The sequence below is a fragment of the Hylobates moloch genome, unplaced genomic scaffold, assembly GCF_009828535.3.
Source record: "Hylobates moloch isolate HMO894 unplaced genomic scaffold, HMol_V3 SCAFFOLD_10, whole genome shotgun sequence".
Lineage (NCBI taxonomy): Eukaryota > Metazoa > Chordata > Mammalia > Primates > Hylobatidae > Hylobates > Hylobates moloch.
The window spans coordinates 26,731,141-26,758,776 of NW_026652285.1; the positions used below are offsets into that span (position 1 = coordinate 26,731,141).

Sequence of the window (27,636 nt, forward strand, 5' to 3'; positions counted from 1 at the left end):
CTCAAAAAGGATTCCAATCTCTGAGCAGTGTGAGGACCAGGAAATAATGGTAGAGAGTGTCATCTGTGGATTAAGCATGTTAGATACAAGTGGTAGGCAGAATTCTAAAGATGTCCTCCCTTGATTGCTGTCTTCTGGTTGTTCAATCCAACACTAATCTAGGTACTGCTGTGAAGGGACTTCGCAGCTATAATTAAGGCTATGGACCTTAAGATATGAAGATCACTTTGGATTACCAAGTGGGTGCAATCTAATCACTTGAGCCCTTAGAAACAGAGAAATGTCTCTGGCAGGAGTTAGAAAGATGCAACAGTCAGCAAGATTCAGTGTGAGAAAAACTTGACCACCCATTGCTGGTTTTGAAGATGGAGGCAGACAGGCCAGGAGCCTAGGAATGTGGGGAGCCTCAAGAAGCTGAGAATGATGCCCAGACAACAGCCGGCGGGAAACAGGGATCTTAGTCCTAAAACTGCAAGGACCCAGAGCCTCTAGAAGAGAACACGCCCTGCGAACACCTTTATTTTGGCCTCACGAAACCTGAAACAAAGAAACAGTTGAGCCACCTCAGACTTCTGACCTTGCAACAATTTGTTTTGGCAGCAACAGGAAATACAAAAGGTATTTAAGCTGCCTCAATAAATCCTAGGAGGTAGATACTATCATTACCCCCATTTTACAGAGTGGGAGACTGAAGCACAGTGAAAAGGCTCTGAGAAAGTAGGCTGGCCTAAGTCTCAAGAACAGTCATTCATGGTGGAAGTGTTTGCTACCAAGTTTATTTGCAGTGTTAACAGCACAACATTTACAAAACGTAGTTTGTACAATCAAGTCTTCACTGCCCTTGCACACTGAGGGGGCTAGGGAAGACCTAGTCCTTCCAACAGCTATAAACAGTCCTAGATAATGAGTTTATGAAAAACACTTTTTCTTCCTTCAGCAAGCAAAATTATTTATGAAGCTGTATGGTTCAGCAATAGGGAGCAAAGGGAAAAAAAATCACCTCAAAGAAAGCAACAGCTTCCTTCCTGGCTCACCAGGAATAATCCATTTTATAGATATGAAATATTCATGCCAGAGGTCTTACATTTTAAGAGGAATGGGTTACATACCAGAGCTACAACAATAAACATTTTACTTATTACTAATGAGGAATTAGAAGACTGTCTTTGGAAACCGGTTCTTGAAAATCTTCTGCTGTTTTAGAACACATTCTTTAGAAATCTAGCAAATATATCTCAGACTTTTAGAAATCTCTTCTAATTTCATTTTCCTTTTTTTTTTTTTTTTGAGCCACAGTCTCACTGTCACCCAGGCTGGAGTGCCGTGGCATGATCTTGGCTCACTGCAACCTCCACCTCCCGGGCTGAAGCGATTCTCCTGCCTTGGCCACCCGAGTAGCTGGGATTACAGGCGTCCACCACCATGCATGGCTAATTTCTGTATTTTTAGTAAAGATGGGGTTTCACCATGTTGGCCAGGCTGGTTTCGAACTCCTGACCTCCAGTGATCCGCCCACCTCGGCCTCCCAAAGTGCTGGGATTATAGGCGTGAGCCACCATGCCCAGCCTTCAAGTTTCCTTTTCATTTCTAATACCTGCCTCAGAATTTTCTCCCCAGTGTTCCACTCCAACATTTGAGAACTGCCCAAGGACTATTCTGATTTTAAGTCACATAATCGATCCCAAGCACTCTCCTTCCATTGAAGGGTCTGACTCTCTGCCTTTGTGAACATAGGGTTTTAGAGAAGCAAATTTAGGGAAACCAGCTATTCTCTTGAGGCCAAGCCACTCTGTGCTTCCAGCCCTAAGCCAACAGCCCGAATAGAAAAGAATAGGGCTGATAAATAATGAATCACCATCTTGCTCAATTGGTGGCGTTTAAATGGTTTTAAAATCTTCTCAGGTGAAAAATTACCATAATTTTGTGCTCATGGCAGATTTCAAAGGGAGACTTCAAGCAGAAAATCTTTAAGGGACCCTTGCATAGCCAGAAGTCCTTTTAAGGCTGATGTACATAAAATTTAGTAGCCAGGACAGTGGAAGGACTGAAGAGTGAGAGGAGCTCCCAGGGCCTGGAAAGGCCACTTTGTAAGCTCATTCTTGGGGTCCTGTGGCTGTGTACCTGTGGCTGGCTGCAGTCAGTAGTGGCTGTGGGGGATCTGGGGTATCAGGTAGGTATCCAGCTCCTGGCACTGGTAGAGTGCTACACTGTCCAACACCCACTCTCGGGTCACCACAGGTGCCTCACACATCTGCCCAATTGCTGGAGACAGAGAACACAAGCAGAGATTAGTGTCAATTCATTCTCCTGGACCAGGCTCTCATCAATCTACTCCAGGGTCCTGGTTTTATGAGTTCTTAGGATTAATGAGGTAGAAGCCAGTTTTTTTTTTTTTTTTTTTTGAGACGGAGTCTTGCTCTGTCGCCCAGGCTAGAGCGCAATGGTGCAATCTCGGCTCATTCAACCTCTGCCTCCCGGGTTCAAGCAATTCTCCTGTCTCCGCCTCCTGAGTAGCTGGAATTACAGGCACATGCCATCACACCCAGCTAATTTTTGTATTTTTAGTAGAGACAGGGTTTCACCATGTTGGCCAGGCTGGTCTCAAACTCCTGATGTCAGGTGATCTGCCCTGAGGCTGAGGCAGGAGAATCATTTGAACCCAGGAGGCGAAGGTTGCAGTGAGCCAAGACTGGGCCACTGCACTCCAGCCTGCTAGGTGACAGAGTGAGACTCCACCTCAAAAAAAAAAAAAAAAAAAAAAAAAAAAAGGCAATGCTTCAGGACATAAGGCCTTGCTCTGAAGAGGCCGTAGGAGTGACTGCTGGTGATGGTGAAAGCCCACAGCCTCTGGCAGCTGTATTAACATGAACTTCAATCTGTTAAAGGAAAGCCACCAGGAAAACAGCATTGTAATTTAACAATGTGGAAAAATGTATGTAATATCTCAAGGAAAAAAGCAAAACAGTGTAATTATGATTACATTTTGTAAAATACACATGTGTATATATATGCACATATGCCTGGTGGAATTTTATGGTGATCATCTCCAAGTGGTGGAATTACTGGGATTATTTTATTGTTTTTGTGTAAATTTGTACTTTCTTTTTTCTTTCTGAGACACGGTCTCGCTCTGTCGCCCAGGCTGGAATGCAGTGGTGTGATCGTGGCTCACTGAAGCATTGACTTCTTGAGCTCAAGTGATCCTCCCACCTCAGCTTCCCAAGTAGCTGTGACTACAGGCATCTGCCACCACACCCAGCTGCTTTTTAAATTTGTTGTACAGATGAAGTCTCCTTATGTTGCCCAGGCTGGTCTCGAACTTCTAGGCTCCCACCTTGGCCTCCATCTTGACCTCCCAAAGTGCTGGAATTATAGGCATGAGCCACCATGCTCGGCCTTGATTTATATTTTTGTGATGAACATTCATATCTTACTCCCACCCCATGGAAACAGTTCATGTATTACTTTTACAATATAAAATAAACAACAATAAAAATGTCAAAAAGACATTTTAGCCATTCATTCGACAAATATTTAAAATGTGCCAAGAACTGTGCTACTCAAGCACCAGGTAATGAGTGATAAACCAAACCCATGCAAAAGGACCCCATATAGCACAGGTACATGCAGGCACCTTACCATGGAAGCCATTGTCCTCTGTCCAGGCATCTGGCTGCACAACCACAATTGGGTGGACACCCTGGATCCCCAGGAAGGAAAGAGCATTGAAAGTGTCAGAGCGGGACTACTGGAACTGTCACTTCATCATTTTATTTTGTTTTTGAGACAGGGTCTTGCTCTATCACCCAGGCTGGAGTGCAGTGGTGTGATCTTAGCTCACTGCAACCTCTGCCTCCTGGGCTCAAGCAATCCTTCCACCTCAGCCTCCCAAGTAGCTGGAACTACAGACGCGTACCACCACCTCTGGCTAATTTTTTTGTCTTTTTGGTAGAGACAGGGTTTTGCCATGTTGCCCAGGCTGGTCTCAAACTCCTGGGCTCAACTTCACCCCCGGGATTATAGGCATGATCCACCGCACCCGGCCTTGGCTAATTTTTCATAATTTTTTTGTAGACATGAGGTCCTACTGTATTGCCCAGGCTGGTCTTTAGCTCCCAGGCTCAAGCGATTCTCCCACCTTGGCCTCCCAGTGTTGTGATTGCAGGGGTGAGGCACTAGGCCCAGCCCATCATTTCTCTTTTTTTTTTTTTTTTGAGACGGAGTCTCGCTCTGTCGCCCGGGCTGGAGTGCAGTGGCACGATCTTGGCTCATTGCAACCTCCGCCTCCGGGGTTCAAGTGATTCTCCTGCCCCAGCCTCTCAAGTAGCTGGGACTACAGGCGTGCACCACTACACCCAGCTAATTTTTGTATTTTTAGTAGGGACGGGGTTTCGCCATATTGGTTGGCCGGGATGGTCTCGATCTCTTGACCTCGTGATCTGCCCACCTCAGTCTCCCAAAGTGCTGAGATTACAGGCGTGAGCCACCGCGCCTAGCTTTTTTCTCTCTCTTTTTTTTTTTTAGACAAAGTCTCACTCTGTCACCCAGTCTGGAGTGCAGTGGTGAAATCTTGGCTCACTGCAACCTCTGCCTCTCAGGTTCAAGCGATGCTCACACCTCAACTTCCCAAGTAGCTGGCATTACAGGCATGCTCCACCAGGCCCGGCTACTTTTTGTTTTGTTTTGTTTTGTTTTTAGTAGAGATGGAGTTTCACCATGTTGGCCAGGCTGGTCTCAAACTCCTGACAAGTGATCCACCTGCCTCGGCCTCCCAAAGTGCTGGGATTACAGGCATGAGCCACCATGCCCAGCCTCCAGCCCATCATTTCTTGATGATTTGTTGAAACACAGTATGCTGGGGCAGTCACAGAGAGGAGGGGGAGGGACATACGGCAAAAAGAGAGGGAAAGAGTCTGCCCTCAGTATATTTAATATGTGCAGTTCTCAAATCCTTAACATCCCTTATAGGTGGAGTCTTCTGGCACAGGTATGTGGGCAGAGAAGGCTTCTGAGGCTACAGTAGGGGCGTCCATAGGGACTGACAGGTGTCAGTCTTGCTCAATCACAGGAGAGAATATTGTGTCCTCCCTCTCTGACAGGGCACCCAATACTTACTGTGCCAAGGGTGAATGATGAAAGCTCCTTCACCACAGAAGCACCACACAGCTGTACCATCCACTCCAGTTGATCTAAACAGGATATTCAGATGTAAAATCACTGCAATAATCTGCGTACTTAACCCAGGCCCTCTACCCTACACTCTCAGGATAAAGGCTTATAGCAACACCTCTCAATGGGAGAGTCTGTCTCTCTGCTCCAAAGGACAATGGTCTTAAAATAGTAGGGGTATGGATTTGAAGTCAATTTGCCACTGATATGCCATGTACTCTGGTTATCAGTCTCCATAAGTCCACTTGGTATAAGCTTTGATAGTCTCTCAAATAAAATGCTTGAAAGAAAAAAAAAATCGAAGATCTAATTTCCATTAATTGCTAAATTGCTGGCTAAGACACTGTGTGAAAAAACACCCACCTTCCTTCCCTCCCTTCCTCCCTTCATCCTAATTCTGTGTTGGTTGATAATCACAGCCACTGAAAATACCATACTTGGTGGTAATTACTGTAAATGTCAAGAGATGGGAATATAATTCATCCAGTCAAAAAAATACATGTTATCCTGGTTAGAGCCTCAGCAGGGAAAGGCTACATGCTGAGCTGGAATCCATATACTCAGGGGAATAGAAATCAGAGGAGACTGTGGAGATGTTCTCTGTGTACCTGGAAAATCAGAACTGCCCAATGGGCTCTGTTGGATGTGTTCTTCAAGACATTCATGTATGTTGCTCTTTCCCATCAGCCCGTTTCTGGGAATTGCTGAGGTGCTCCTGTCTGTCTGACTGAATGAAGGTTGACTAACTCACCCCCAAAATAATACTTCCTGGCAACCCTGGTTTCCACTATACCAAAGTAAAAAAACACTGAGAAATCCTTGAGTGGAACTTGGAAATTTCATAAAAATCCAATTGATAATAGAGGATGGAAGCAAAATTACATTGCAACCAGGTTTTCTTGCTGTCACTGATCTGCCTGTGACCAGACGCTAAGGCCTTCCTCTAAGGTGTAAGAGGACCTAAGTCCCTGGGCAGAAGCAGGCACAGGAGGCAAAGGTGGGTAGCTTTTGCTGTGAAAAGAACAAACCAAATTTATACACACACCAAGGCCTTTGTGCTGCGCAACTCCAGAGGTGAGCTTTATAGCAGTCCTAAGCATAACATTGTATTCAGTGTCAAGTTTAATTAGAAAATGTTCACGGAGAGGGCTGGGCACAGTGGCTCACACCTGTAATCCTAGCACTTTGGGAGGCTGAGGAGGGTGGATCACGAGGTCAGGAGATCGGGACCATATTGGCTAACATGGTGAAACCCCGTCTCTACTAAAAAAAAAAATACAAAAAATTAGCCAGGCGTGGTGGCACACGCCTGTAGTCTCAGCTATTTGGGAGGCTGAGGCAGGAGAATCACTTGAACCCGGGAGGTGGAGGTTGCAGTGAGCCGAGATCGCGCCACTGCACTCTAGCCTGGGCGATAGAGACTCGACCTCAAAAAAAAAAAAGAAAAAGAAAAGAAAATGTTCACCGAGAATCTTCCCCTGCTCTGGGCCTGTTCATGGTGGGCCAGCTGCTGTGCTTTCTATGTAAGTAAATTAAGATGGTTTAGGAAGAGGAGAACTCCTTCTTGATTTTTACCTATCCAAAGGTATTTTCTCACTAACATGTTGGCACTAACAGCAGCTAAACGCCATCTGAATACGTAACATACTGAATCCTAACTATTCACCACCTTCATGCTCTTGAGAAGGGGGCAAGGTATAGCTTTTTTTTTTGCCACAGGATAACATTTAGGTGCTGTTTTGTTTGGAGGGTGGTAGAGAAATAGAATAGCCTCTAGAACATCTCAGCAATCTGAGGAACCCCCATCGTGGGATCTTGCTTATAATACTACACTATGTAAGACAAAGGCTGGTGCTGGAACTCTGGAGTTCTCCCAGGCTCTTACCTGTGGGCATGTTGGTGAAGGGCCCATAGCAACAGATTTCTAGCCCTTTGAAGATCTGGAAGAAGAGAGGAAGAGCGAGGGACAGGGGAATGGAGAGAAGGAAAATCTAGTTATAAAAGAATATTGGCTTTTATTAAAAAAACACACTTTCAAAAAGGAAGAGCTTTTCTTTTTCTTCTGTTCACCACCTGATGATTTCTGCTGCTACTTCCCAGGGACAAGCAGTCCAATGTCCAGAACACTACAGGATTTCAGAAGATCTTTTTGAAGTGCATATGTAGTTGACCTGCACTCTACAGGCATTCTTTGTCATTCAAGGACTGAGCATCTCACTTTTGCCACCAATCAGGCCAAGGCTCCTCCCTAATGATCTCTGCAGGTGCTTTTACTTGTTTTTTTTTTTTTTTTTTTTGAGACGGAGTCTCGCTCTGTCGCCTGGGGTGGAGTGCAGTGGCTCAATCTCGGCTCACTGCAAGCTCCGCCTGCCGGGTTCACGCCATTCTCCTGCCTCAGCCTCTCTGAGTAGCTGGGACTACAGGCGCCCGCCACCACGCCCGGCTAATTTTTTGTATTTTTTAGTAGAGACGGGGTTTCACCGTGGTCTCGATCTCCTGACCTTGTGATCCGCCCGCCTCGGCCTCCCAAAGTGCTGGGATTACAAGCGTGAGCCACCGCGCCCGGCCGCTTTTACTTGTTAGATGCAAGGGAAAAAATGTCCTTCTGCATGTTTAATAAGAGGCTTGGATGCCTAGAAACTCAAAGTTATTGGCTGAAGTTTGATGTTTATCCAGACTTGGTACCTCAAGTACTCAGCATGACCCCATCAACAGAGTGGTCTATGTTGATTTTAGGTGTACACGCTCCTTGTCTCCTCTGTTTTTTTTTTTTTTTTTGAGACGGAGTCTCTCTCTGTCACCTAGGCTGGAGTGTAGTGGTGCGATCTGGGCTCACTGCAACCTCTGCCTCCAGGGTTCAAGCGATTCTCCTGCCTTAGCCTCCTAAGTAGCTAGGATTACAGGCGCACACAACCACGCCTGGCTAATTTTTGTATTTTTAGTAGAGACAGGGTTTCACCATGTTGGTCAGGCTGGTCTCGAACTCCTGACCTCGTGATCTGCCCGTCTCGGCCTTCCAAAGTGTTGGGATTACAGGCATGAGCCACTGCGCCCGGCCCTCTCTGACTTTCTTCTAGCCCCCTAAACATCTGTTCCTTCTTTCTCACTACTCTGAGAATGGCCATTGTATCTTTAGGCCACCTAAGCAGTTTTTAATCTAGAAGTGAAGCCAGGTTCTGCCTCTCCTCATTGAACTAGCCTGACTGCCTGGTTTCCTGAAGACACAGATCACACTGCACCGCCTCTTCCACTTACAGGGCTGGGCAACACTGTTCAAAACAACTTTCTGTGATAGTCACAATGTTCTATATCTATGCTAATAAGGTAGCCATGAGTTACATATAGTTATTGAGCATTGGAGATGTGGTTAGGGTGAATGAAGAACTAAACTTCATATTTTAATTTTTTTCTTTTTTTTTTTGAAGAGATGAGGTCTCATTCTGTCACTCAGGCTGGAGTAAAGTGGCACGATCATAGCTTGCTGCAGTATTGAACTCCTGGGCTCAAGCAATCCTCTTGCCTCAGCCTCCTAAGTAGCTGGGATTACAGGTGCACACCACCACGACTGGCTAATTTGTAAAATTTAAATTTAAACAGTCCCATGTGGCTGGTGGCAACAGTGTGGGACAGTGCAAATTCTCATATACACACTGGCATAGGTTCTTAGCAAATAACTTGGGTATCACTTAAAAATAAACCCTAAAATTGTATCATTTGGATGGATATGTTTTGGGTGACTCTCAGTGTCTTGACCTTCCCATTGCAATAAAAAGAAAAGTGCTGAGGCCTAAAATTCACCTGGCTTCAAAGAGACTGCGATAGAGAAAAAAATCAGGAAACTAAAAATACACAGATGGCCTTTCAGAAAGTGGTCACCCTCCCCCTTGACAGACAGACTGACGGACGTACACACACACACACACACACACTCTTACTTTACCGCCAGAGGGAAAAGAAAGGGCAGCAGGACAAGTCTGTGTTTTTTTTTTTTTTTTTTTTTTTGAGACGGGGTCTCGCACTGTCACCTGGGCTGGAGTGCAATGGCGCCATCTCGGCTCACTGCAACCTCCACCTCCTGGGTTCAAGCGATTCTCCTGCCTCAGCCTCCCCAGTAGCTGGGATTACAGGTGCACACCACCACACCCAGCTAATTTTTTGTATTTTTAGTAGAGACAGGGGTTTCACTATGTTGGCCAGGCTGGTCTTGAACTCCTGACCTCATGATCCACCCGCCTCGGCCTCCCAAAGACAAGTCTGCTTGTTTTAAGGGACAGCATCCATCTGTGCCACTCTCACTATCTGCATGAATAAACTGCACCCCCAACCTGTTGATAGGACCTACATGCTCATAATGCTAGAAGTTCTCCCCAGGCAGCCAGCTGGAGCCAAATGCTGACATGAAAAGTACAAAAGATTAGGAATGTTTATATCCAGGCTAACACTCAGTGATGAGGATGTCTAGTTATGAGATAAGAAATTTGAAGTTTCGGGCTTGGTGTAGTGGTTCACACCTATAATCCCAGCACTTTGGGAGGCTGAGGCAGGCGGATCACGAGGTCAAGAGATGGAGACCATCCTGTCTAACATGGTGAAAACCCATCTCTACTAAAAATACAAAAAATTAGCTGGGCATGGTGGCGGGCACCTGTAGTCCCAGCTACTCAGGAGGCTGAGGCAGGAGAATGGTGTGAACCCAGGAGGTGGAGCTGGTAGTGAGCCGAGACCGCGCCACTGCCCTCCAGCCTGGGTGACATAGCGAGACTCTGTCTCAAAAAAAAAAAAAAAAAAAAGAAATTTGAAGTTTTGGGCCGGGTGTGGTGGCCTGTAATCCCAGCACTTTGGGAGGCCGAAGTGGGTGGATCACTTGAGGTCGGGAGTTCAAGACCAGCCTGACCAACATGGAGAAACCCCATCTCTACTAAAAATACAAAATTAGCTGGGTGTGGTGGCACATGCCTGTAATCCTAGCTCCTTGGGAGGCTGAGGCAGGAGAATCACTTGAACCTGGGAGGCAGAGATTGCGGTGAGCTGAGATCCTGCCATTGTACTCCAGCCTGGGCAAGAAGAGTGAAACTTCATCTTAAAAAAAAAAAGAAATTTGAAGTTTCACCTCTACATATACATTTCTCTTCCAGAGAAAAATACTATGACATTTAGTATCTTCAGAATGTCATTACTTTGACCACATACTTTCCATTATTGCTATTCTGCATGGGGGAAAAAATCCAAAGCACTAGAATTTCTTTTTAAAGAGGGGAAGAATCTGGTGCTAATACTACCTAGCATACAGTGGAGGAAAAACAGAGGACTGGCTCACATGGCGCTCCCCTGTGGTAAAGGCAGAAGCAGAAATAAGGCCAGCAGCTTCTCTTGGCATCTGGAACAATTACTTGATAGGCTCAGAAGGTAAAAACAGGCTGACCTCAAGAGTTCAAAACTCCAGGCTTGATTTGTGATCATGTCCCAAAGCAGTTTTCCTTAGGAAATTACCTCTACTGGTTCCCTCTTAAGTTTCTATAAAGGGACAGAAAGTGCTCAGTAGAAGGATGTTTTGTTTTGTTTTGAGACAAGGTCTCATAATGTTGGCCAGGCTGGAGTGCAGTAGCACCATCATGGCTCACTGCAGCCTCGACCTCCCAGACTCAAGCACTCTTCTCACCTCAGCCTTCTGAGTAGCTGGGAATACAGGAGTGCGCTACAACACCCAATTAATTTTTAAATTTTTTTGCAGAGACAGGGTTTTACTATGTTGCCCAGGCTAGTCTTGAACTCCTGGGTTCAAGTGATCCTCCTGCCTTGGCCTCCTAAAGTGCTGGGATTACAGAAGTGAGCCGCTGCGCCCAGCTGGGATTTTTTTTTTTGAGATGAAGTCTCCCTCTTGTCCCCAGGCTGGAGTGCAGTGGTGCAATCTTGGCTCACTGCAACCTCCGCCTCCCAGGTTCAACCAATTCTCTAGCCTCAGCCTCCCGAGTAATCCCGAGCTGGGATTACAGGTGCCTACCACCAGGCCCAGCTAATTTTTGTATTTTTAGTAGAGATGGGGTTTCACCATGTTGGCCAGGCTGGTCTTGAACTCCTGACCTCAGGTGATCCACCCGCCTTGGGCTCCCAAAGTGCTGGGATTAGAGGCATGAGCCACCGCGACCAGCCTGGGATGTTCTGAAATGCCTGGTAGTGCACACTTGAAAAAGGAAGAAAAGCAGACTGGGAACATAGCACTTAGGGAGCTGAGAAAGCAGCCAGCTCAGGCCTGACAGGTAGGTGTGAAATCTTGCAGAGTTCTCCCTGAGAGGTAGTCAGAGTTCTGGCTAAGTCATCTGCTACAATATGATCAGGAGAAAGTCATTGAGTCTTCTTGGGTCTCATCTGCAAAGTTGTTAGAATGCTCCATTTATTTTCCCTCCGTGAAGCCTTCAACAACTTTTCAAGAAACTATAGTATTGTTTTTAAGAGTTTAGACTTGGAGGCCGGGTGCAGTGGCTCATGCCTGTAATCCCAGCACTTTGGGAGGCCGAGGCGGGTGGATCACTGGAGGCCAGGAGATCAAGGCCAGCCTGGCCAACATGGCAAAACCCCATCTCTAATAAAAACATAAAAATTAAGGCTGGGCGTGGTGGCTCACCCCTGTAATCCCAGCACTTTGGGAGCCTGAGGCAGGCGGATCATCTGAGGTCAGGAATTTGAGACCAGCCTGGCCAACATGTTGAAACCCTGTTTCTACTAAAAATACAAAAAATTATCTGAGTGTGGTGGCATGTGCCTGTAATCCCAGCTATTTGGGAGGCTAAGGCACGAGAATCATTTGAACCTGGGAGCTGGAGGCTGCAGTGAGCTGAGATTGCGCCACTGCACTCCAGACTGGCCAACAGAATCAGACAAAAAATTAGCTAGTTGTTGTGGCACATGCCTGTAATCCTAGCCACGTGGGAGGCCAAGGCACAAGAATTGCTTGAACTTGGGAGGTGAAGGTCGCAGTGAGCAGAGATAGCGGCACTGCACTCCAGCCTGGATGACAGAGTAAGACTCTGGCCCAAAAAATAAATTAACAAAGAATTTAGACTTGGAGCTAGACTTCCTGAGTTCAACTTCTAGTTCCATCACTTATTAGCTGTGTAACTTTGAGCAACTTATTTAACCTCTCTGAGCCTCAATTTTCACATCTGTAATATAGGCATAATTACAGTACATAGCTCATAGAGTTGTCATAAAATTGTTAATTAGTTAAAACATGGTTGGGCCTTTAGAGCAGTCCCGGCATAGAGTGATCTTTTTTTTTTTTTTTTTTTTTTTGAGACCTTCTGTCTGTCGTCCAGGCTGGAGTGCAGTGGTGCAATCTCCGTTCACTGCAGTCCCCACCTCTTGGGCTCAAGAGATACTCTCAACTCAGCCTTCCGAGTAGCTGGAACTACAAGTACATGCCACCACGCCTGGCTAATTTTTGTATTTTTTTTTTGGTAGAGATGGGGTTTTTCCATGTTTCCCAGGCTGGTATCAAACTCCTTGGCTCAAGAGATCTGCCTGCCTCAGCCTCCCAAAGTTCTGGGATAACAGGAATGAGCCACTGTGCCTGGCCTAGTGAACATTATATAAATTTTAGCTATTATTGGCCGGGCACGGTGGCTCACGCCTATCCCAGCACTTGAGGAGGCCAAGGCGGGTGGATCACAAGGTCAGGGGTTCAAGACCAGCCTGGGCAAGATGGTGAAACCCTGTCTCTACTAAAAACTACAAAAATTAGCTGGGCGTGGAGGCAGGTGCCTGTCATCCCAGCTACTCAGGAGGCTGAGGCAGGAGAATCGGTTGAACCTAGGCGGCAGAGGTTGCAGTGAGCTGAGATCGTGCCACTGCACTCCAGCCTGGGCGACTGAGACTTCGTCTCAAAAAAAAAAAAAAAAAAAAAAAAATTAGCTGTTATTAATCACTTCCTCTTCTATGCTTCCACAGACAGCACTATGTATGGCCTGTTCACAGCATTTACCACACTGCTTTAGAGAAAGACACCCTTGGCCGGGCGCGGTGGCTCACGCTTGTAATCCCAGCACTTTGGGAGGCCGAGGCGGGCGGATCACGAGGTCAGGAGATCGAGACCACGGTGAAACCCCGTCTCTACTAAAAAATACAAAAAATTAGCCGGGCGTGGTGGCGGGTGCCTGTAGTCCCAGCTACTCGGAGAGGCTGAGGCAGGAGAATGGCGTGAACCCGGGAAGTGGAGCTTGCAGTGAGCCGAGACTGCGCCACTGCACTCCAGCCTGGGCGACAGAGCGAGACTCCGTCTCAAAAAAAAAAAAAGAGAGAGAGACACCCTAGGCTGGGCGTAGTGGCTCATGTCTATAATCCTAGCACTTTGGGAGGCTAAGTTGGGGGGATCACCTGAGGTCTGGAGTTCGAGACCAGCCTGGCCAACAAGGTGAAACCCTGTCTCTACTAACAATACAAAAAATGAGCCCAGTGTGGTGGCACATGACTATATTCCCAGCTACTTGAGATGCTGAGGCAGGAGAATCACTTGAACCCGGGAAGCGGAGTTTTCACTGAGCTGAGATTGCACCACTGCACTCTGGCCTGGGCAACGGAGTCAGACCCCATCTTGGAAAAAAAAAAAAGAGAGAGAGAGAGAAAGACACCCCAGTGAAGTGAAAAGAGCAAAGGCTTTAGATTCTCATCTGCTTAAAGTCCCAGCTCTTCCACTTATCAGCTGAGATCTGAACCCCATACGGGAATCCAAATTACTCAGCCTCTCTAAATCTCTTAGTTCTATCATTCATAAAGTAGAGACAATACTTATTTATGTGGTTGGGATGGAAGAGTGAAAAAAGAACCTGTGTGAAAGTATCTAGCATTGCGTATGTATGTAGTAAGTCTTACAAGATGAAGCGGCCCATCTCTGCAAAGGGGACTGGAATACAGAGTGGTGGGGTGAGATTTTTGTCAACTTGAGGGAGGGAGCTTTACCTTTCTGTCCTGGGATTCTCTTGCTCGCTTTGGACCTTGGTGGTTTCTTCCATTGACCACATCTCCTCTGACTTCAAAATCATGCTGAAAGAAACCAAACACAAACCATCAGGATCAGAGAAAGAGAAGCTTCCTTCAGTGGAAGTGGAGCAGACACGTCATATTTAAGGCATTCAGGCTGGGAGCAGTGGCTCACCCCTGTAATCCTAGCACTTTGGGAGACTGAGGCGGGCAGATCACTTGAGGTCAGGAGTTCGCCACCAGTCTGACCAACATGGTGAAACCTCATCTCTACTAAAAATACAAAAAATTAGTTGGGTGTGGTGGCAGGCGCCCGTAATCCCAGCTACTTGGGAGGCTGAGGCAGGAGAATCTTTTGAACCCAGGAGGTGGAGGTTGCAGTGAGCTGAGATGGTGCCACTGCACGCCAGCCTGGGTAACAGAGTGAGACTCCATTTTGCATCTCAAAAAATTAAAAATAAAATAAAATAAAAAAACAAAAATTAGGCCGGGCGCGGTGGCTCACGCCTGTAATCCCAGGACTTTGGGAGGCCGAGACAGGCGGATCACGAGGTCAGGAGATTGAGACCATCCTGGCTAACACGGTGAAACCCTGTCTCTACTTAAAATACAAAAAAATTAGCCAGGCGTAGTGGCAGGCACCTGTAGTCCCAGCTACTCGGGAGGCTGAGGCAGGAGAATGGCATGAACCCGGGAGGCGGAGCTTGCAGTAAGCTGAGATCGTGCCACTGTACTCCAGCCTGGGTGACTGAGTGAGACTCCGTCTCAAAAAACAAAAACAAAAACAAAAACAAAAAAAAAAAAAAAAACACTGGGATGGTGGGTGCCTGTAGTCCTAGTATTGAGAGGGTGAGAATCCGGAGGTGAGTTGCAGTGACCAAGTCATGCCCTGTCCAGCCTGGCAACGTGAAATCTGTCTCAAAAAAAAAAAAAAAAAAAAAAAATATATATATTTTTATATATATCTAAGGATTCTGCAGGCAGGCAGTAGTGGGACCAATGGTCACACCTATAACCTAGATTTGGAGGTGAGGCAGGATACTTGAGACCAGTCGAGACCCACCTGTCTCTACAAAAAAGATACATAAAACTTCAGCCAGGCACAGTTGCATGTGCCTGCAGTCCCAATTTCTTGAAAAGCTGAAGCTGGAGGATCACTTGAGCCCAGGAGTTGGAGGCTGCAGTGAACTATGATCATACCACCACACTCCCGCCTGGGTGACAAAGTGAGACCCTACTAAAAAAAAAAAAACACACACACACACACACAAAAAAAAACAAAAGAAAGAAAGAAAAAAAAAGAATTGCTGGGCATAGGTTTGACCAAAAGCAAGTATAATCATTCTTTTTGGTAGACCAAGTGAAATGACTAGGATCTCAGCTGTTGAAATCAATTCACTGCAGCAAATCTTTTGTGTGCAGAAATTAACAATTGGCTTTTCACCTCACTGGGACTTAATGTATTTTAATTTTCAACATCTATCTCCTCTCAAAACATTCACTTAGCATTTAGATTAGACTGCTAATACTGTGCTGTTATAAAGGTAACTGAAAAATTCCCTATCTCCTAAATCAATTGTATATTATCATCTAAGGAAATAAAGGCTTTTCAGATTTCCACTGAGAGATTTACAGTTAACACACCAAAATGATAAAATATACATTCAATACACTAAAGAAAGAGGTTTTTCATAATTACTATTATGACTGGTCACGGACATGAGAATAAAAAATAATGAGACTGGAGAGAAATTTGAGGAAGAATGCTCAGAAACAATTCTGACTGAAACTCAGATTGTAGGAAAGGGTTATGCGTTGCCAAGAGTATTGTGAAGAAAAATAAAGGCAAGAGTATAACCACTGGCTATTACTAGGGGAAGAATATCTGACATTTCCTAGTTACTTGAATGAGGAGTCTAGTGATAAATTTGTCAGAAGACTCCCATGTTTATAGTCCTCCTTGTACCCCTGAGCTTCATACAATGTGTCCAACTGCCTACTTAACTTCTCTATCCAGATATCTAGTATACATCTCAAAATTCATGTATCTGGCTGGGCACAGTGGCTCACACCTGTAATCCCAGCACTTTGGGAGGCCGAGGTGGGTGGATCACCTGAGGTCAGGAGTTCAAGACCAGCCTGGCCAACATGGTGAAACCCCATCTCTACTAAAAATACAAGTATTAGCCAGGCATTGTGGCAGGTGCCTGTAATCCCAGCTACTCGGGAGGCTGAGGCAAGAAAATCACTTGAACCGGGAGGCGGAGGCTGCAGTGAGCTGAGATCATGCTACCGCACTCCATGCACTCTAGCCTGGGCAACAGAACGAGAGGCTGTCTCAACAACAACAACAAATTCTCGCATCTAAAACAGAGTTCCTGGTTCCATTCCTGCTTCCTGCCTTTCCCACTCCCCTATATTCCCTACCATGCCTTCTTTATCTAATTTAATATTACTAACAAGATCTATTGTTCAAGCCAAAACCCAAGTGTCACTCCTTCAATTTCTCTTTACCTTATCCTCCAAATTTAATCCATTAGCAAGTCCTCTCTTCAAACACATCCCAAACCAACCTTGGTTTTTTTTTTTTTTTTTTTAGATGGAGTCTCGCTCTGTCGCCCAGGCTGGAGTGCAGTGGCGCAGTCTCGGCTCACTGCAAGCTCCGCCTCCCGGGTTCACGCCATTCTCCTGCCTCAGTCTCTCGGAGTAGCTGGGACTACAGGCGCCCGCCACCACACCCGGCTAATTTTTTGTATTTTTTAGTAGAGACGGGGTTTCACCGTGGTCTCGATATCCTGACCTTGTGATCCGCCCGCCTTGGCCTCCCAAAGTGCTGGGATTACAAGCGTGAGCCACTGCGCCCAGCCCCAACCTTGTTTTTAACCATCTCCACACCACCAATTACCACAAGGATAAAATCTGAATTCCTTACCACCAAATACTATGTGATCTGGCCCTCATCTATGACCTTCTCCCATTCCTTGTCTAATCTCTGCCTCCACACATAATTTGCAAATTACTCCAGCTACACTGGCCTATATATTATTATTATTATTATTTTTTGAGACAGTCTTGCTCTGTCGCCCAGCCTGGAGTGCAGTGGCGCAATCTCGGCTCACTGCAATCTCCGCCTCCTGGGTTCAAACGATTCTCCTGCCCCAGCCTCCCAAGTAGCTGTGATTACAGGCACGTGCCACCATTAACAGCTAATTTTTTTGTTGTTGTTTTTGAGATGGAGTTTCACTCGTGTTGCCCAGGCTGGAGTGCAATGGTGCGATCTCGGCTCACCGCAACCTCCACCTCCCTGGTTGAAGTGATTCTCGTCTCAGCCTCCCGTGTAGCTGGGATTACAGGCACGCGCCACCACACCGGGCAAATTTTTGTATTTTTAGTAGAGACAGGGTTTCTACCTCAGGTGATCTGTCTGCCTTGGCCTCCCAAAGTGCTGGGATTACAGGCATGAGCCACCACACCCAGCCGTGCCCAGCTAATTTTTGCATTTTTTAGTAGAGATGGGGTTTTGCCATGTTGGCCAGGCTGGTCTCAAACTCCTGACCTCAGGGGATTCGCCTGCCTTGGCCTCCCAGAGTGCTGGAATTACAGATGTGAGCCACTGTGCCCGACCCTTTTATCATTATTATTTCTTGAGATGGGAGTCTTGCTCTGTTGTTCAGGCTGGAGTGCAGTGGTGCGATCTCAGCTCACTGTAACCCCAACCTTTCGGTTCAAGTGATTCTCCTGCCTCAGCCTCTGGAGTAGCTGGGATTACAGGTGCTGGGATTACAGGCACACACCACCACACTGCACTAGTTTTTTGTATTTTTAGTAGAGATGGGGTTTCACCATGTTGGCCAGGCTGATCTTGAACTCCTGACCTCAAGTAATTGGCCTGCCTTGGCCTCCCAAAGTGCTGGGATTACAGGCATGAGCCACCACACACAGCCAACATTGGCCTATCTTTTAAAAAATAAGCCAAGCTCTGGCTGGGCGCAGTGGCTCACACCTGTAATCCCAGCACTTTGGGAGGTTAAGGTGGGTGGATCACTTGAGTTCAGGAGTTTGAGACCAGCCTGGCCAACATGGTAAAACCCCATCTCTACTAAAAATAAAAACTAGTCTGGTGTGGTAGCATGCGTGCCTGTAATCCCATCTACTCAGGAGGCCAAGGCAAGAGAATCGCTTGAACCCAGGAGACAGAGTTTGCAGTGAGCCAAGATTGTGCCACTGCACTCCAGCCTGGGGGATAGAGGGAGACACCATCTCAAAAAAACCAAAATACAGAAATCAAAAAACCACGCTCATTATTACCTCAAGACCTTTATGTTTGCTATTCCTCTGCCTATAAGATGCATTCCCTCCATTTTTCAAGGACAATTCTTTCGTTATTTAGGTCTCAGCTCAATTTTTTCAGAAAGGCTTTCCCTGGCCTCCTTAAACGAACGTAATCAACAACCTTTATTGCCAGCTAATACTATTCCACTGTTCTGTATCTTTCTCCATAGCATTTTAATTTTTTTTTTTTTTTTGAGACGGAGTCTCGCTCTGTCGCCCAGGCTGGAGTGCAGTGGCGCAATCTCGGCTCACTGCAAGCTCTGCCTCCCGGGTTCACGCCATTCTCCTGCCTCAGCCTCTCTGAGTAGCCAGGACTACAGGCGCCCGCCACCACGCCCGGCTAATTTTTTTTTTTGTATTTTTAGTAGAGACGGGGTTTCACCGTGGTCTTGATCTCCTGACCTCGTGATCCGCCCGCCTCGGCCTCCCAAATTGCTGGGATTACAAGCGTGAGCCACCGTGCCCGGCCTATTTCTCCATAGCATTTATTGTTATCTTAAATTCATCTTTATTGTGTATCTCCCCTTGACAGAACCTGAATCCTACCAGGGACTTGGTTAGTCTTATTTACTGTTGCATTCCTAGTGCCCAGCACACAGTAGGCTCCCAATAAATAGCCACTGAATAAAAGTTAAAACCAACAAAAATAATCATTTAATTATGAATACACTGAATTGTGCACAATAGTTTATAAAATTCCTTTTTTTTTTTTAAGACAGGGTCTCATTCTGTCTCACAGGCTGGAGTGCAGTGGCGCGATCTTGGCTCACTGCAACCTCTGCCTTCCGGGTTCAAGTGATTCTCCTGCCTCAGCCTCCCCAACAGCTAGGATTACAGGCACATGCCACCGCGCTCGACTAATTTTTTTGTATTTTTAGTAGAGACGAGGTTTCACCATGTTGACCAGGCTGGTCTCGAACTCCTGACCTCAAGTGATCTACCTGCCTTGGCCACCCAAAGTGCTGGGATTACAGGCATGAGCCACCACGCCTGGCCTATAAAATTACTTTCACATTTTATTTTGCCTGATCTGTTGTCACAGAAGTTCTCAGATGGCTGTTCTAAAATTATTCCTCCTCCTACACTCTATCTTATTTACTTCTCACTGTTCTCAGTATCATAAAGTCCAACATCTTTTTGAAGCAATCTGAATTATAAACAGATACATTTGCATGTATATATATGTGTATATGCATATGCACACACACACTTTTTTTTTTTTTTTTAAGAGACAGGGTCTTGCTCTGTGCAAGTGCAAGAGTGCAGTGGTATGATTTTTTTTATTTGAGATGGAGTCTTGCTATCGCCCAGGCTGGAGTGCAGTGGCGCGATCTCGGCTCGCTGCAGGCTCCACCCCCTGGGGTTCACGCCATTCTCCTGCCTTAGCCTCCCGAGTAGCTGAGACTACAGGCGCCCGCCACCTTGCCTGGCTAATTTTTTGTATTTTTAGTAGAGATGGGGTTTCACCGTGTTAGCCAGGATGGTCTCGATTTCCTGACCTCGTGATCTGCCCGCCTCGGCCTCCCAAAGTGCTGGGATTACAGGCATGAGCCACCGCGTCCGGCCTGCAGTGGTATGATTATAGCTCACTGCAGCCTTGAACTCCTGGGCTCAAGTGATTCTTCTGGCTTAGCTTCCTCAGTAGCTAAGACTACAGAGGCACACCGCCATGCCTGGCTAATTAAAAAACAATTTTGTGGAGACAGAGTCTCACTATGTTGCCCAGGCTGGTTTCAAACTCCTGGCCTCAAGTAATCTTCCTGTCTCAGCCTCCCAAAGTGCTGAGATTATAAGTGTGAGCCACTGCATCTGGACTGCATATTAATATGAAGAGCTTTTCTTCAACAGTGAACAGTTTTCTACAAACGTATATGCAAGTAGGCCCACTTTTTGTCCTTATGCATCTTTTCTTTCCTTTTACAAATTCCTTTTCCTTTCTCTTTCCCCAAAGAAAGGACTGTTTCTTTTGAAATCTAGAACAAATGAGAACAGAGGATATCCTGGTTTGTGCTGCAAATTTTTTTTTGAGACGGAGTCTTGCTATCGCCCAGGCTGGAGTGCAGTGGCGCGATCTCGGCTCACTGCAAGCTCCGCCTCCCGGGTTTGCGCCATTATCCTGCCTCAGCCTCCCGAGTAGCTGGGACTACAGGCACCCGCCACCACACTTGGCTAATTTTTTTTTGTATTTTTAGTAGAGATGGGGTTTCACCGTGTTAGCCAGGATGGTCTCAATCTCCTGACCTCGTGATCCGCCCGCCTCGGCCTCCCAAAGTGCTGGGATTACAAGTGTGAGCCACCGTGCCCGGCCTTTTTTTTTTTTTTTAAGACAGAGTCTCGCTCTGTCGCCAGGTTGGAGTGCAGTGGCGTGATCTTGGCTCATTGTAACCGCCACCTCCCAGGTTCAAGCGATTCTTCTGCCTCAGCCTCCTGAGTAGCTGGGACGAAAGGCGCACGCCACCACGCCGAGTAATTTTTTGTATTTTAGTAGAGACAGGGTTTCACCATGTTGCCCAGGCTGATCTCGAACTCCTGAGCTCAGGCAATCTGCCTGTCTTGGCCTCCCACAGTGTTAGGATTACAGGCATGAGCTACTGCACCCGATTTTTTTTTTCTTTTGATGGAGTTTTGCTCTTGTTGCCCACGTTAGAGTGCAATGACGCGATCTCAGCTCACTGCAAACCCTGCCTCCCAGGTTCAAGTGATTCTCCTGCCTCAGCCTCCTGAGTAGCTGGAATTACAGGCATGTGCCACCAAGCCTGGCTAATTTTGTATTTTTAGTAGAAATGGGGTTTCTCCATGTTGGTCATGCTGGTCTTGAACTCCTGACCTCAGGTGATCCAAGCGCCTCAGCCTCCCAAAGTGCTGGGATTATAGGTGTGAGCCACCGTGCTGGCCTGCGTAATTCTTGATAATCCTCATTATCATGGAAAATTTGTGCATTGTTAAGGAAAGTGGTGCATTGATGGAAGGAAGCAAATACTTTTTTTTTTTTTTTTTTAGACAGAGTCTCGCTCTGTCGCCCAGGCTGGAGTGCAGTGGCGCAATCTCGGCTCACTGCAAGCTCCGCCTCCCGGGTTCACGCCATTCTCCTGCCTCAGCCTCTCTGAGTAGCTGGGACTACAGGCGCCCGCCACCACGCCCGGCTAATTTTTTTGTATTTTTAGTAGAGACGGGGTTTCACCATGATCTCGATCTCCTGACCTCGTGATCCGCCCGCCTCGGCCTCCCAAAGTGCTGGGATTACAAGCGTGAGCCACCGCGCCTGGCCGCAAATACATTTTTAACTATATGACTGAATGAATATCTTTGGTTAGTTTGTAACATCAAGTACTTACCTCATTCAGCATTTTTCTTTCTTTAATAGACTGGGTCACCCCTAAGGAGATCATAGAAAAGACACGTTACATACAGCAGAAGAACATGCTCTTTTCATGGAGATGGAGAGGTCAGCGATTCACAAAAGAGCACAGGAAGAATGACAGAGGAGAGGTCCTTCCCTCTAAAGCCACAGCCCTTTAATAAGGCTTGTCGCAGCAGTTTCCTTCTGGAGACACAGTTGATGTTTAATTTAAACATTGTAAGTTTGCCTGCTGCGCATGGATTCCTGCCGACTATTAAATAAATCCCTAGCTCATATGCTAACATTGCTAGGAGCAGATTAGGTCCTATTAGTTATAAAAGAGACCCATTTTCCCAGCATCACCAGCTTATCTGAACAAAGTGATATTAAAGATAAAGGTAGTTTAGTGTTACAATTAAAGACCTTTTGGTAACTCAGACTCAGCATCAGCAAAAACCTAGGTGTTATATGTTAGGTGTAAAAATGCAATTCTGAGGTGTTAAAGGGAGGAGGGGAGAAATAGTATTATACTTACAGAAATAGCTAACTACCCATTTTCCTCCCGCAATTCCTAGGAAATATTTCAGTGTCCGTTCACACACAAACTCAGCATCTGCAGAATGAAAAACATTCAAAGGATTAGAAGTTGAAAACAAAATCAGGAAGTGCTGTCCTAAGAAGCTAAAGAGCCTCAGTTTTTTACACTCCCAAGATCAATCTGGATTTATGATTCTAAAACCCCTGGTGACAGAATCAGAGGCTGAAAACACCACTGATTAGAACCAGCAGGTGTAGATATTTGGAAGTCTAGGGGAGGCTGATATGAAGTTAAGACCAGAGGAAATGTCTGTCCACTCCCTCTTCTCAACACCCATCTTCTAGATGCCAAGGCTAGCTATAGATTTCCATTACAGTGTTCAAGTAATTAGGAATTACCCATGTCAATAGTTTTGATTAATGTGGACGGAGAACATCTATATTACTAGATGGCAATATGTGAAAGAAGAAAACAGTATTGTTGAAAACCTAAATCTGAAATGTCAATGTAATGACAAATTTTCACCTCTAGAATGTCTACCTGGGGAGTTCTAACCCTCTAATATTCCCCTGAGAGGGATAGGAGAATACAATGCAGAGCTTTTATGTAAGTATTTCAGAAAGCAGTAGCTAAACAATCACTTGTTTATTTCCCAGTGTTTTAAAGGCCCTTCTGAAGAACTAAACAAACTAAGGAAAGACCATTTAGTTTTAAACAGGAGAAATGTATTTAACTAAATCCTAAACACAGCAGGCTATCTGCAAGCAGCAGCAGCAGCCATGATCCCTCACAGAATTCTTACAATTTTTGAAGTTTTTTGTTTAACTGCTACAAAAGCCAATTTAATAATATGCATTAAACTTAAAAACTTTGGTTCATTTGTACTTCAAAGCAAATGTACTGGCTTTGAGTTTAAAGACTGAACTACTTTAGATTTGATTTGCATTTTTTTTTTTTTTTTTTTTTTTTTTTTTGAGATGGAGTCTTGCTCTGTCGCCCAGGCTGGAGTGCAGTGGCTGGATCTCAGCTCACTGCAAGCTCCGCCTCCTGCGTTCATGCCATTCTCCTGCCTCAGCCTCCTGAGTAGCTGGGAGTACAGGCGCCCGCCACCATGCCCGGCTAATTTTTTGTATTTTTACTAGAGACGGGGTTTCACCGTGTTAGCCAGGATGGTCTCGATCTCCTGACCTCGTGATCTGCCCGTCTTGGCCTCCCAAAGTGCTGGGATTACAGGCCTGAGCCACCACGCTTGGCATCTTTTTACCTTTCATTAGCTTTGATGCAAACCTATAGCTTAAGGTATCTTAAACTTTAATGACATTTTTCTTTAAAATAGTAGTTTGTAATAACTTGTTCTGGCACCTGGCTCCAATGAGCACTACCCTCTGACCCTGTGGTATAATTTTCATGAGTAAATGGAAACCTAAGATCTTAGAAGTTCTATGGCAATGTGTCCAAGGGGTTTAGATCCTCTCCTCAAGTGCCTGTATCTCTGTGAAAAGAATCATCATGGGCTGGGCGTGATGGCTCACGCCTGTAATCCCAGCACTTTGGGAGGCTGAGGTGGGTGCATCACCTGAGGTCGGGAGTTCAAGACCAGCCTGACCGACATGGAAAAACCCTGTCTCTACTAAAAATACAAAATTAGGTATGGTGGTGCATGCCTATAATCCCAGCTACTCAGGAGGCTGAGGCAGGAGAATCGCTTGAACCCGGGAGGGGGAGGTTGCAGCAAGCCAAGATCGTGCCATTGCACTCTAGCAGCCTGGGCAAGAGTAAAACTCCACCTCAAAAAAAAAAAAAAAATAAAAGAAGAATCATCATCAAGTGAACTGGAACACATCCAGATAACTAATTTTGTTACAAAGATTTTAGAGTTGAGCCACACAATCTGCATCTTCTGCATCCTCCATGCACTCGTCTGCTTTCTGGAGCCCCATGAGTGAGTCTTACTCCTGTTCCAGATAACAGTTCTCTTCTGGGTAACAGTTCTTCAGATACTTGAAGACAGTGTCTTATTTCCTTAAATCTTCTCATTTCTTCTTCAAAAGACATTATTTCAAGTTACTTTTCTGCATCTTTACCATCTACCTCTGGATAAACACTCTCCGGTTTGTCAGTGACCATGTTAAAAACCAAGTACGGTGCTTAAAACTGACATCATCTTTCAGGCAGTCACTCCATTGGAGAATACAGTGGGGCTCTGGATCTGTACTTCACTTGCTCCAGACCCTATGCTTGTGTTAATACGGGCCAGTTTCAAATAAGCATTTTTAGCAGCCCTGAAATGTTTACTCAGATTTAGTTTATAGTCAACTAAAAACTCCCAGAGGTCTCCCGTATTACACAAGTTATAATTAAAATCTTAAAAGAGAAAGGTATAGGACAAATGATCTGTCCCCTTCCTTTTTTGCTTTTTCATATGTTAAGACTATCTCGGAGCTGTTATTAGACTTTTTTCCTGAAAAACTCTCAACAATACTCAAACTAGGTGTTACAAGAGCTGAGGTCTCCAGGTTTTGCCTCACTTGTTCTTTCTTTTGTTGTTGTTGAGACAGAGTCTCACTCTGTCGCCAGGCTGGAGTGCAGTGGCACGATCTCAGCTCACTGCAACCTCAGCCTCCAGGGTTCAAGCAATTCTTCTGCGTCAGCCTCCCAAGTAGCTGGGATTACAGGTGCACACCACCACGCCCGGTCACTTTTTGTATTTTTAGTAGAGACTGGGTTTTACCATATTGGCCAGGCTGGTCTTGAACTCCTGACCTTGTGATCTGCCCGCCTCAGGCTCCCAAAGGGCTGGGATTACTGGCACGAGCCACCGTGTCTGGCTGCCTCACTTGTTGTTTTAGGACTTAGGCTCCACGTCACCAGTGTAGTCCAGGCAGGTAGATAGGAATTAATAGTTGACTATTTCAGCTCACCACCCTCCAAACCTTTTTTTTTTTTTTTTGAGACAAAATCTCGCTCTTGTCCCCAGGCTGGAGTGCAATGGTGCGATCTTGGGTCACTGCAACTTCCACCTCCTGGGTTCAAGCGATTCTGCTGCCTCAGCCTCCTGAGTAGCTGGGATTACTCACCACGCCCACCTAATTTTTATATTTTTAGGTAGAGACGGGGTTTCAACACGTTGGCCAGGCTGGTCTTGAACTCCTGACCTCAGGTGGTCTGCCCGCCCGCCTTGGCCTCCCAAAATGCTGTGATTACAGGTGTGAGCCACTGCGCCTGGCCCAGACTCCAAATCTTTTTTTTTTTTTTTTTTTTTTTTTGAGACGGAGTCTTGCTCCGTCCCCCAGGCTGGAGGGCAGTGGCGCGATCTCGGCTCACTGCAAGCTCCGCCTCCCGGGTTCACGCCATTCTCCTGCCTCAGCCTCCCGAGTAGCTGGGACTACAGGCGCCCGCCAACACGCCCGGCTAATTTTTTGTGTTTTTAGTAGAGACGGTTTCACCGTGTTAGCCAGGATGGTCTCGATCTCCTGACCTCGCGACCTGCCTGCCTCGGCCTCCCAAAGTGCTGGGATGACAGGCTTGAGCCACCGCGCTCGGCCCACACTCCAAATCTTAAACCAAAACAAAAGGAGGTAACGAAGCAGCAAAACTATTATTTGTCTTTCATAAAGTAATTGATTGACTATTAGAAGACTATCATCCATGCTATGCTCAACAAATATTCTTATTTTTTCACGGTTTTTTTTTTTTTGAGACGGAGTCTTGCTCTGTTGCCAGGCTGGAGTGCAGTGGCATGATCTTGGCTCACTGCAACCTCCATCTCCCTGGTTCAAGTGATTCTCCTGCCTTAGCTTCAAGAGTAGCTGGGACTACAGGTGCACGTGACCACACCCAGCTAATTTTTTTATATTTTAGCAGAGACGGGGTTTCACCATGCTGGCCAGGATGGTCTCGATCTCCTAATCTCGTGATCTGCCCACCTTGGCCTCCCAAAGTGCTGCAATTACAGGCATGCACCACCGTGCCTCACCTCATGTGGTTTTATGCAGCAGATGCAAAGTATTCTGTAAAGGTTTTTGGTATACCTGTTTTCATAACAACATGAGTAGTCTCTTCAGTAATTAGATTAGTTAAAGTGATGTGGTGTTTTCTGGCAAAGTTGTACACGAGCATCTGAAATTCAATCAAATATTCCATTATCATGAGTCACCTCTAGTACACAGCTCAGAATACTAGTTATCCCACCATGGCATACATTTACCTACGTAACAATCCTGCACGTTCTGCACATGTGTCCTGGAACTATTTAAAGTGAATTTTTTTTTTTTTTTTTTTAAAAAGTTTTTTTTTTTTTCCCCAGGGCAGAAGGTAAAATTAAAAAAAAAAAAAAAAAAAAAAAAAAAGAATAGCAGTTATCCTAGCTTTAAGTCTCTGTTTTTCTCAGAAAGGGTACATTTAAAAAATTCTAAGATACCTGAAGTCTCGGCTGGGCGCGGTGGCTCATGCCTGTAATCCCAGCACTTTGGGAGGCCGAGGCGGGCAGATCACAAGGTCAGGAGATCGAGACCATCCTGGCTAACATGGTGAAACCCCGTCTCTACTAAAAATACAAAAAATTAGCCAGGCGTGGTGGCGGGCGCCTGTAGTCTCAGCTACTCGGGAGGCTGAGGCAGGAGAATGGTGTGAACCCAGGAGGCAGAGCTTGCAGTAAGCCGAGATGGCGCCACTGCACTCTAGCCTGGGCGAGAGTGCGAGACTCCGTCTCAAAAAAAAAAAAAAAAAAAGATACCTGAAGTCTCAAATACATAGTTTAATAAAAATTATGTACACATCAGCAGACACAGAATTACAACTAAGGATTCAAAATAATATTATACACCTATGACGTACCACAAAACTTAAAACTTAAAAAAATATATATTGGGCCAGACACGGCAGCTCATGCCTATGATCCCAGCACTTTGGGAAGCTGAGGTGGGAGGACTGCTTGAGCTCAAGAGTCTGAGACCAAGACCAGCCTGGGCAATACAGTGAGATCTCATGTCTTTAAAAAAAAAATAAATAAATAAATAAAAGTAAAAAGAAAAAATATATATTAATTTTGCTTTAATAGCAGATATCATTTGATTCCCTAAGACAGTTTCTTTGCATAGTGACACTCTACTGTACTATAAATTTATCAGCCTACACTTTATAAACTGAGAGGTAACTAGCCTACACAGAAAGTTATGCTACAGACATACATGGCTTAAAACTAAGACTCAACCCTCTGAAAGTCACAAAACACTGAAATCTGGATGTTACTAAAGGTCAGTGCAAAAGCGATCAATTCTCTCGT

General features: G+C 45.7%; 1 protein-coding gene across 30 annotated transcripts in view; it reads right to left on the bottom strand.

Moving 5' to 3' along the window:
* Positions 1–385: 385 nt before the first annotated feature.
* Positions 386–27,636, bottom strand: part of BRCA1 (BRCA1 DNA repair associated) — an 88,565-nt gene continuing 61,314 nt past the window's right edge. For 27 of the 30 annotated variants that reach the window (XM_058445996.1, XM_058445994.1, XM_058445990.1 and 24 more), the window contains 8 exons: positions 26,384–26,471; positions 22,350–22,427; positions 21,810–21,850; positions 14,122–14,205; positions 7,055–7,109; positions 5,116–5,189; positions 3,640–3,700; positions 761–2,262 (listed from right to left, as the gene is read on the bottom strand). In XM_058445996.1, coding sequence (XP_058301979.1) covers positions 2,138–2,262; positions 3,640–3,700; positions 5,116–5,189; positions 7,055–7,109; positions 14,122–14,205; positions 21,810–21,850; positions 22,350–22,427; positions 26,384–26,471 — 606 coding nt within the window. In that variant the 3' untranslated portion in view covers positions 761–2,137. Of the gene's footprint in view, positions 538–760; positions 2,263–2,826; positions 2,877–3,639; positions 3,701–5,115; positions 5,190–7,054; positions 7,110–14,121; positions 14,206–21,809; positions 21,851–22,349; positions 22,428–26,383; positions 26,472–27,636 lie in introns of those variants that run through there. The other 3 variants (XM_032163747.2, XM_032163751.2, XR_009215389.1) reach the window with 3 other exon arrangements.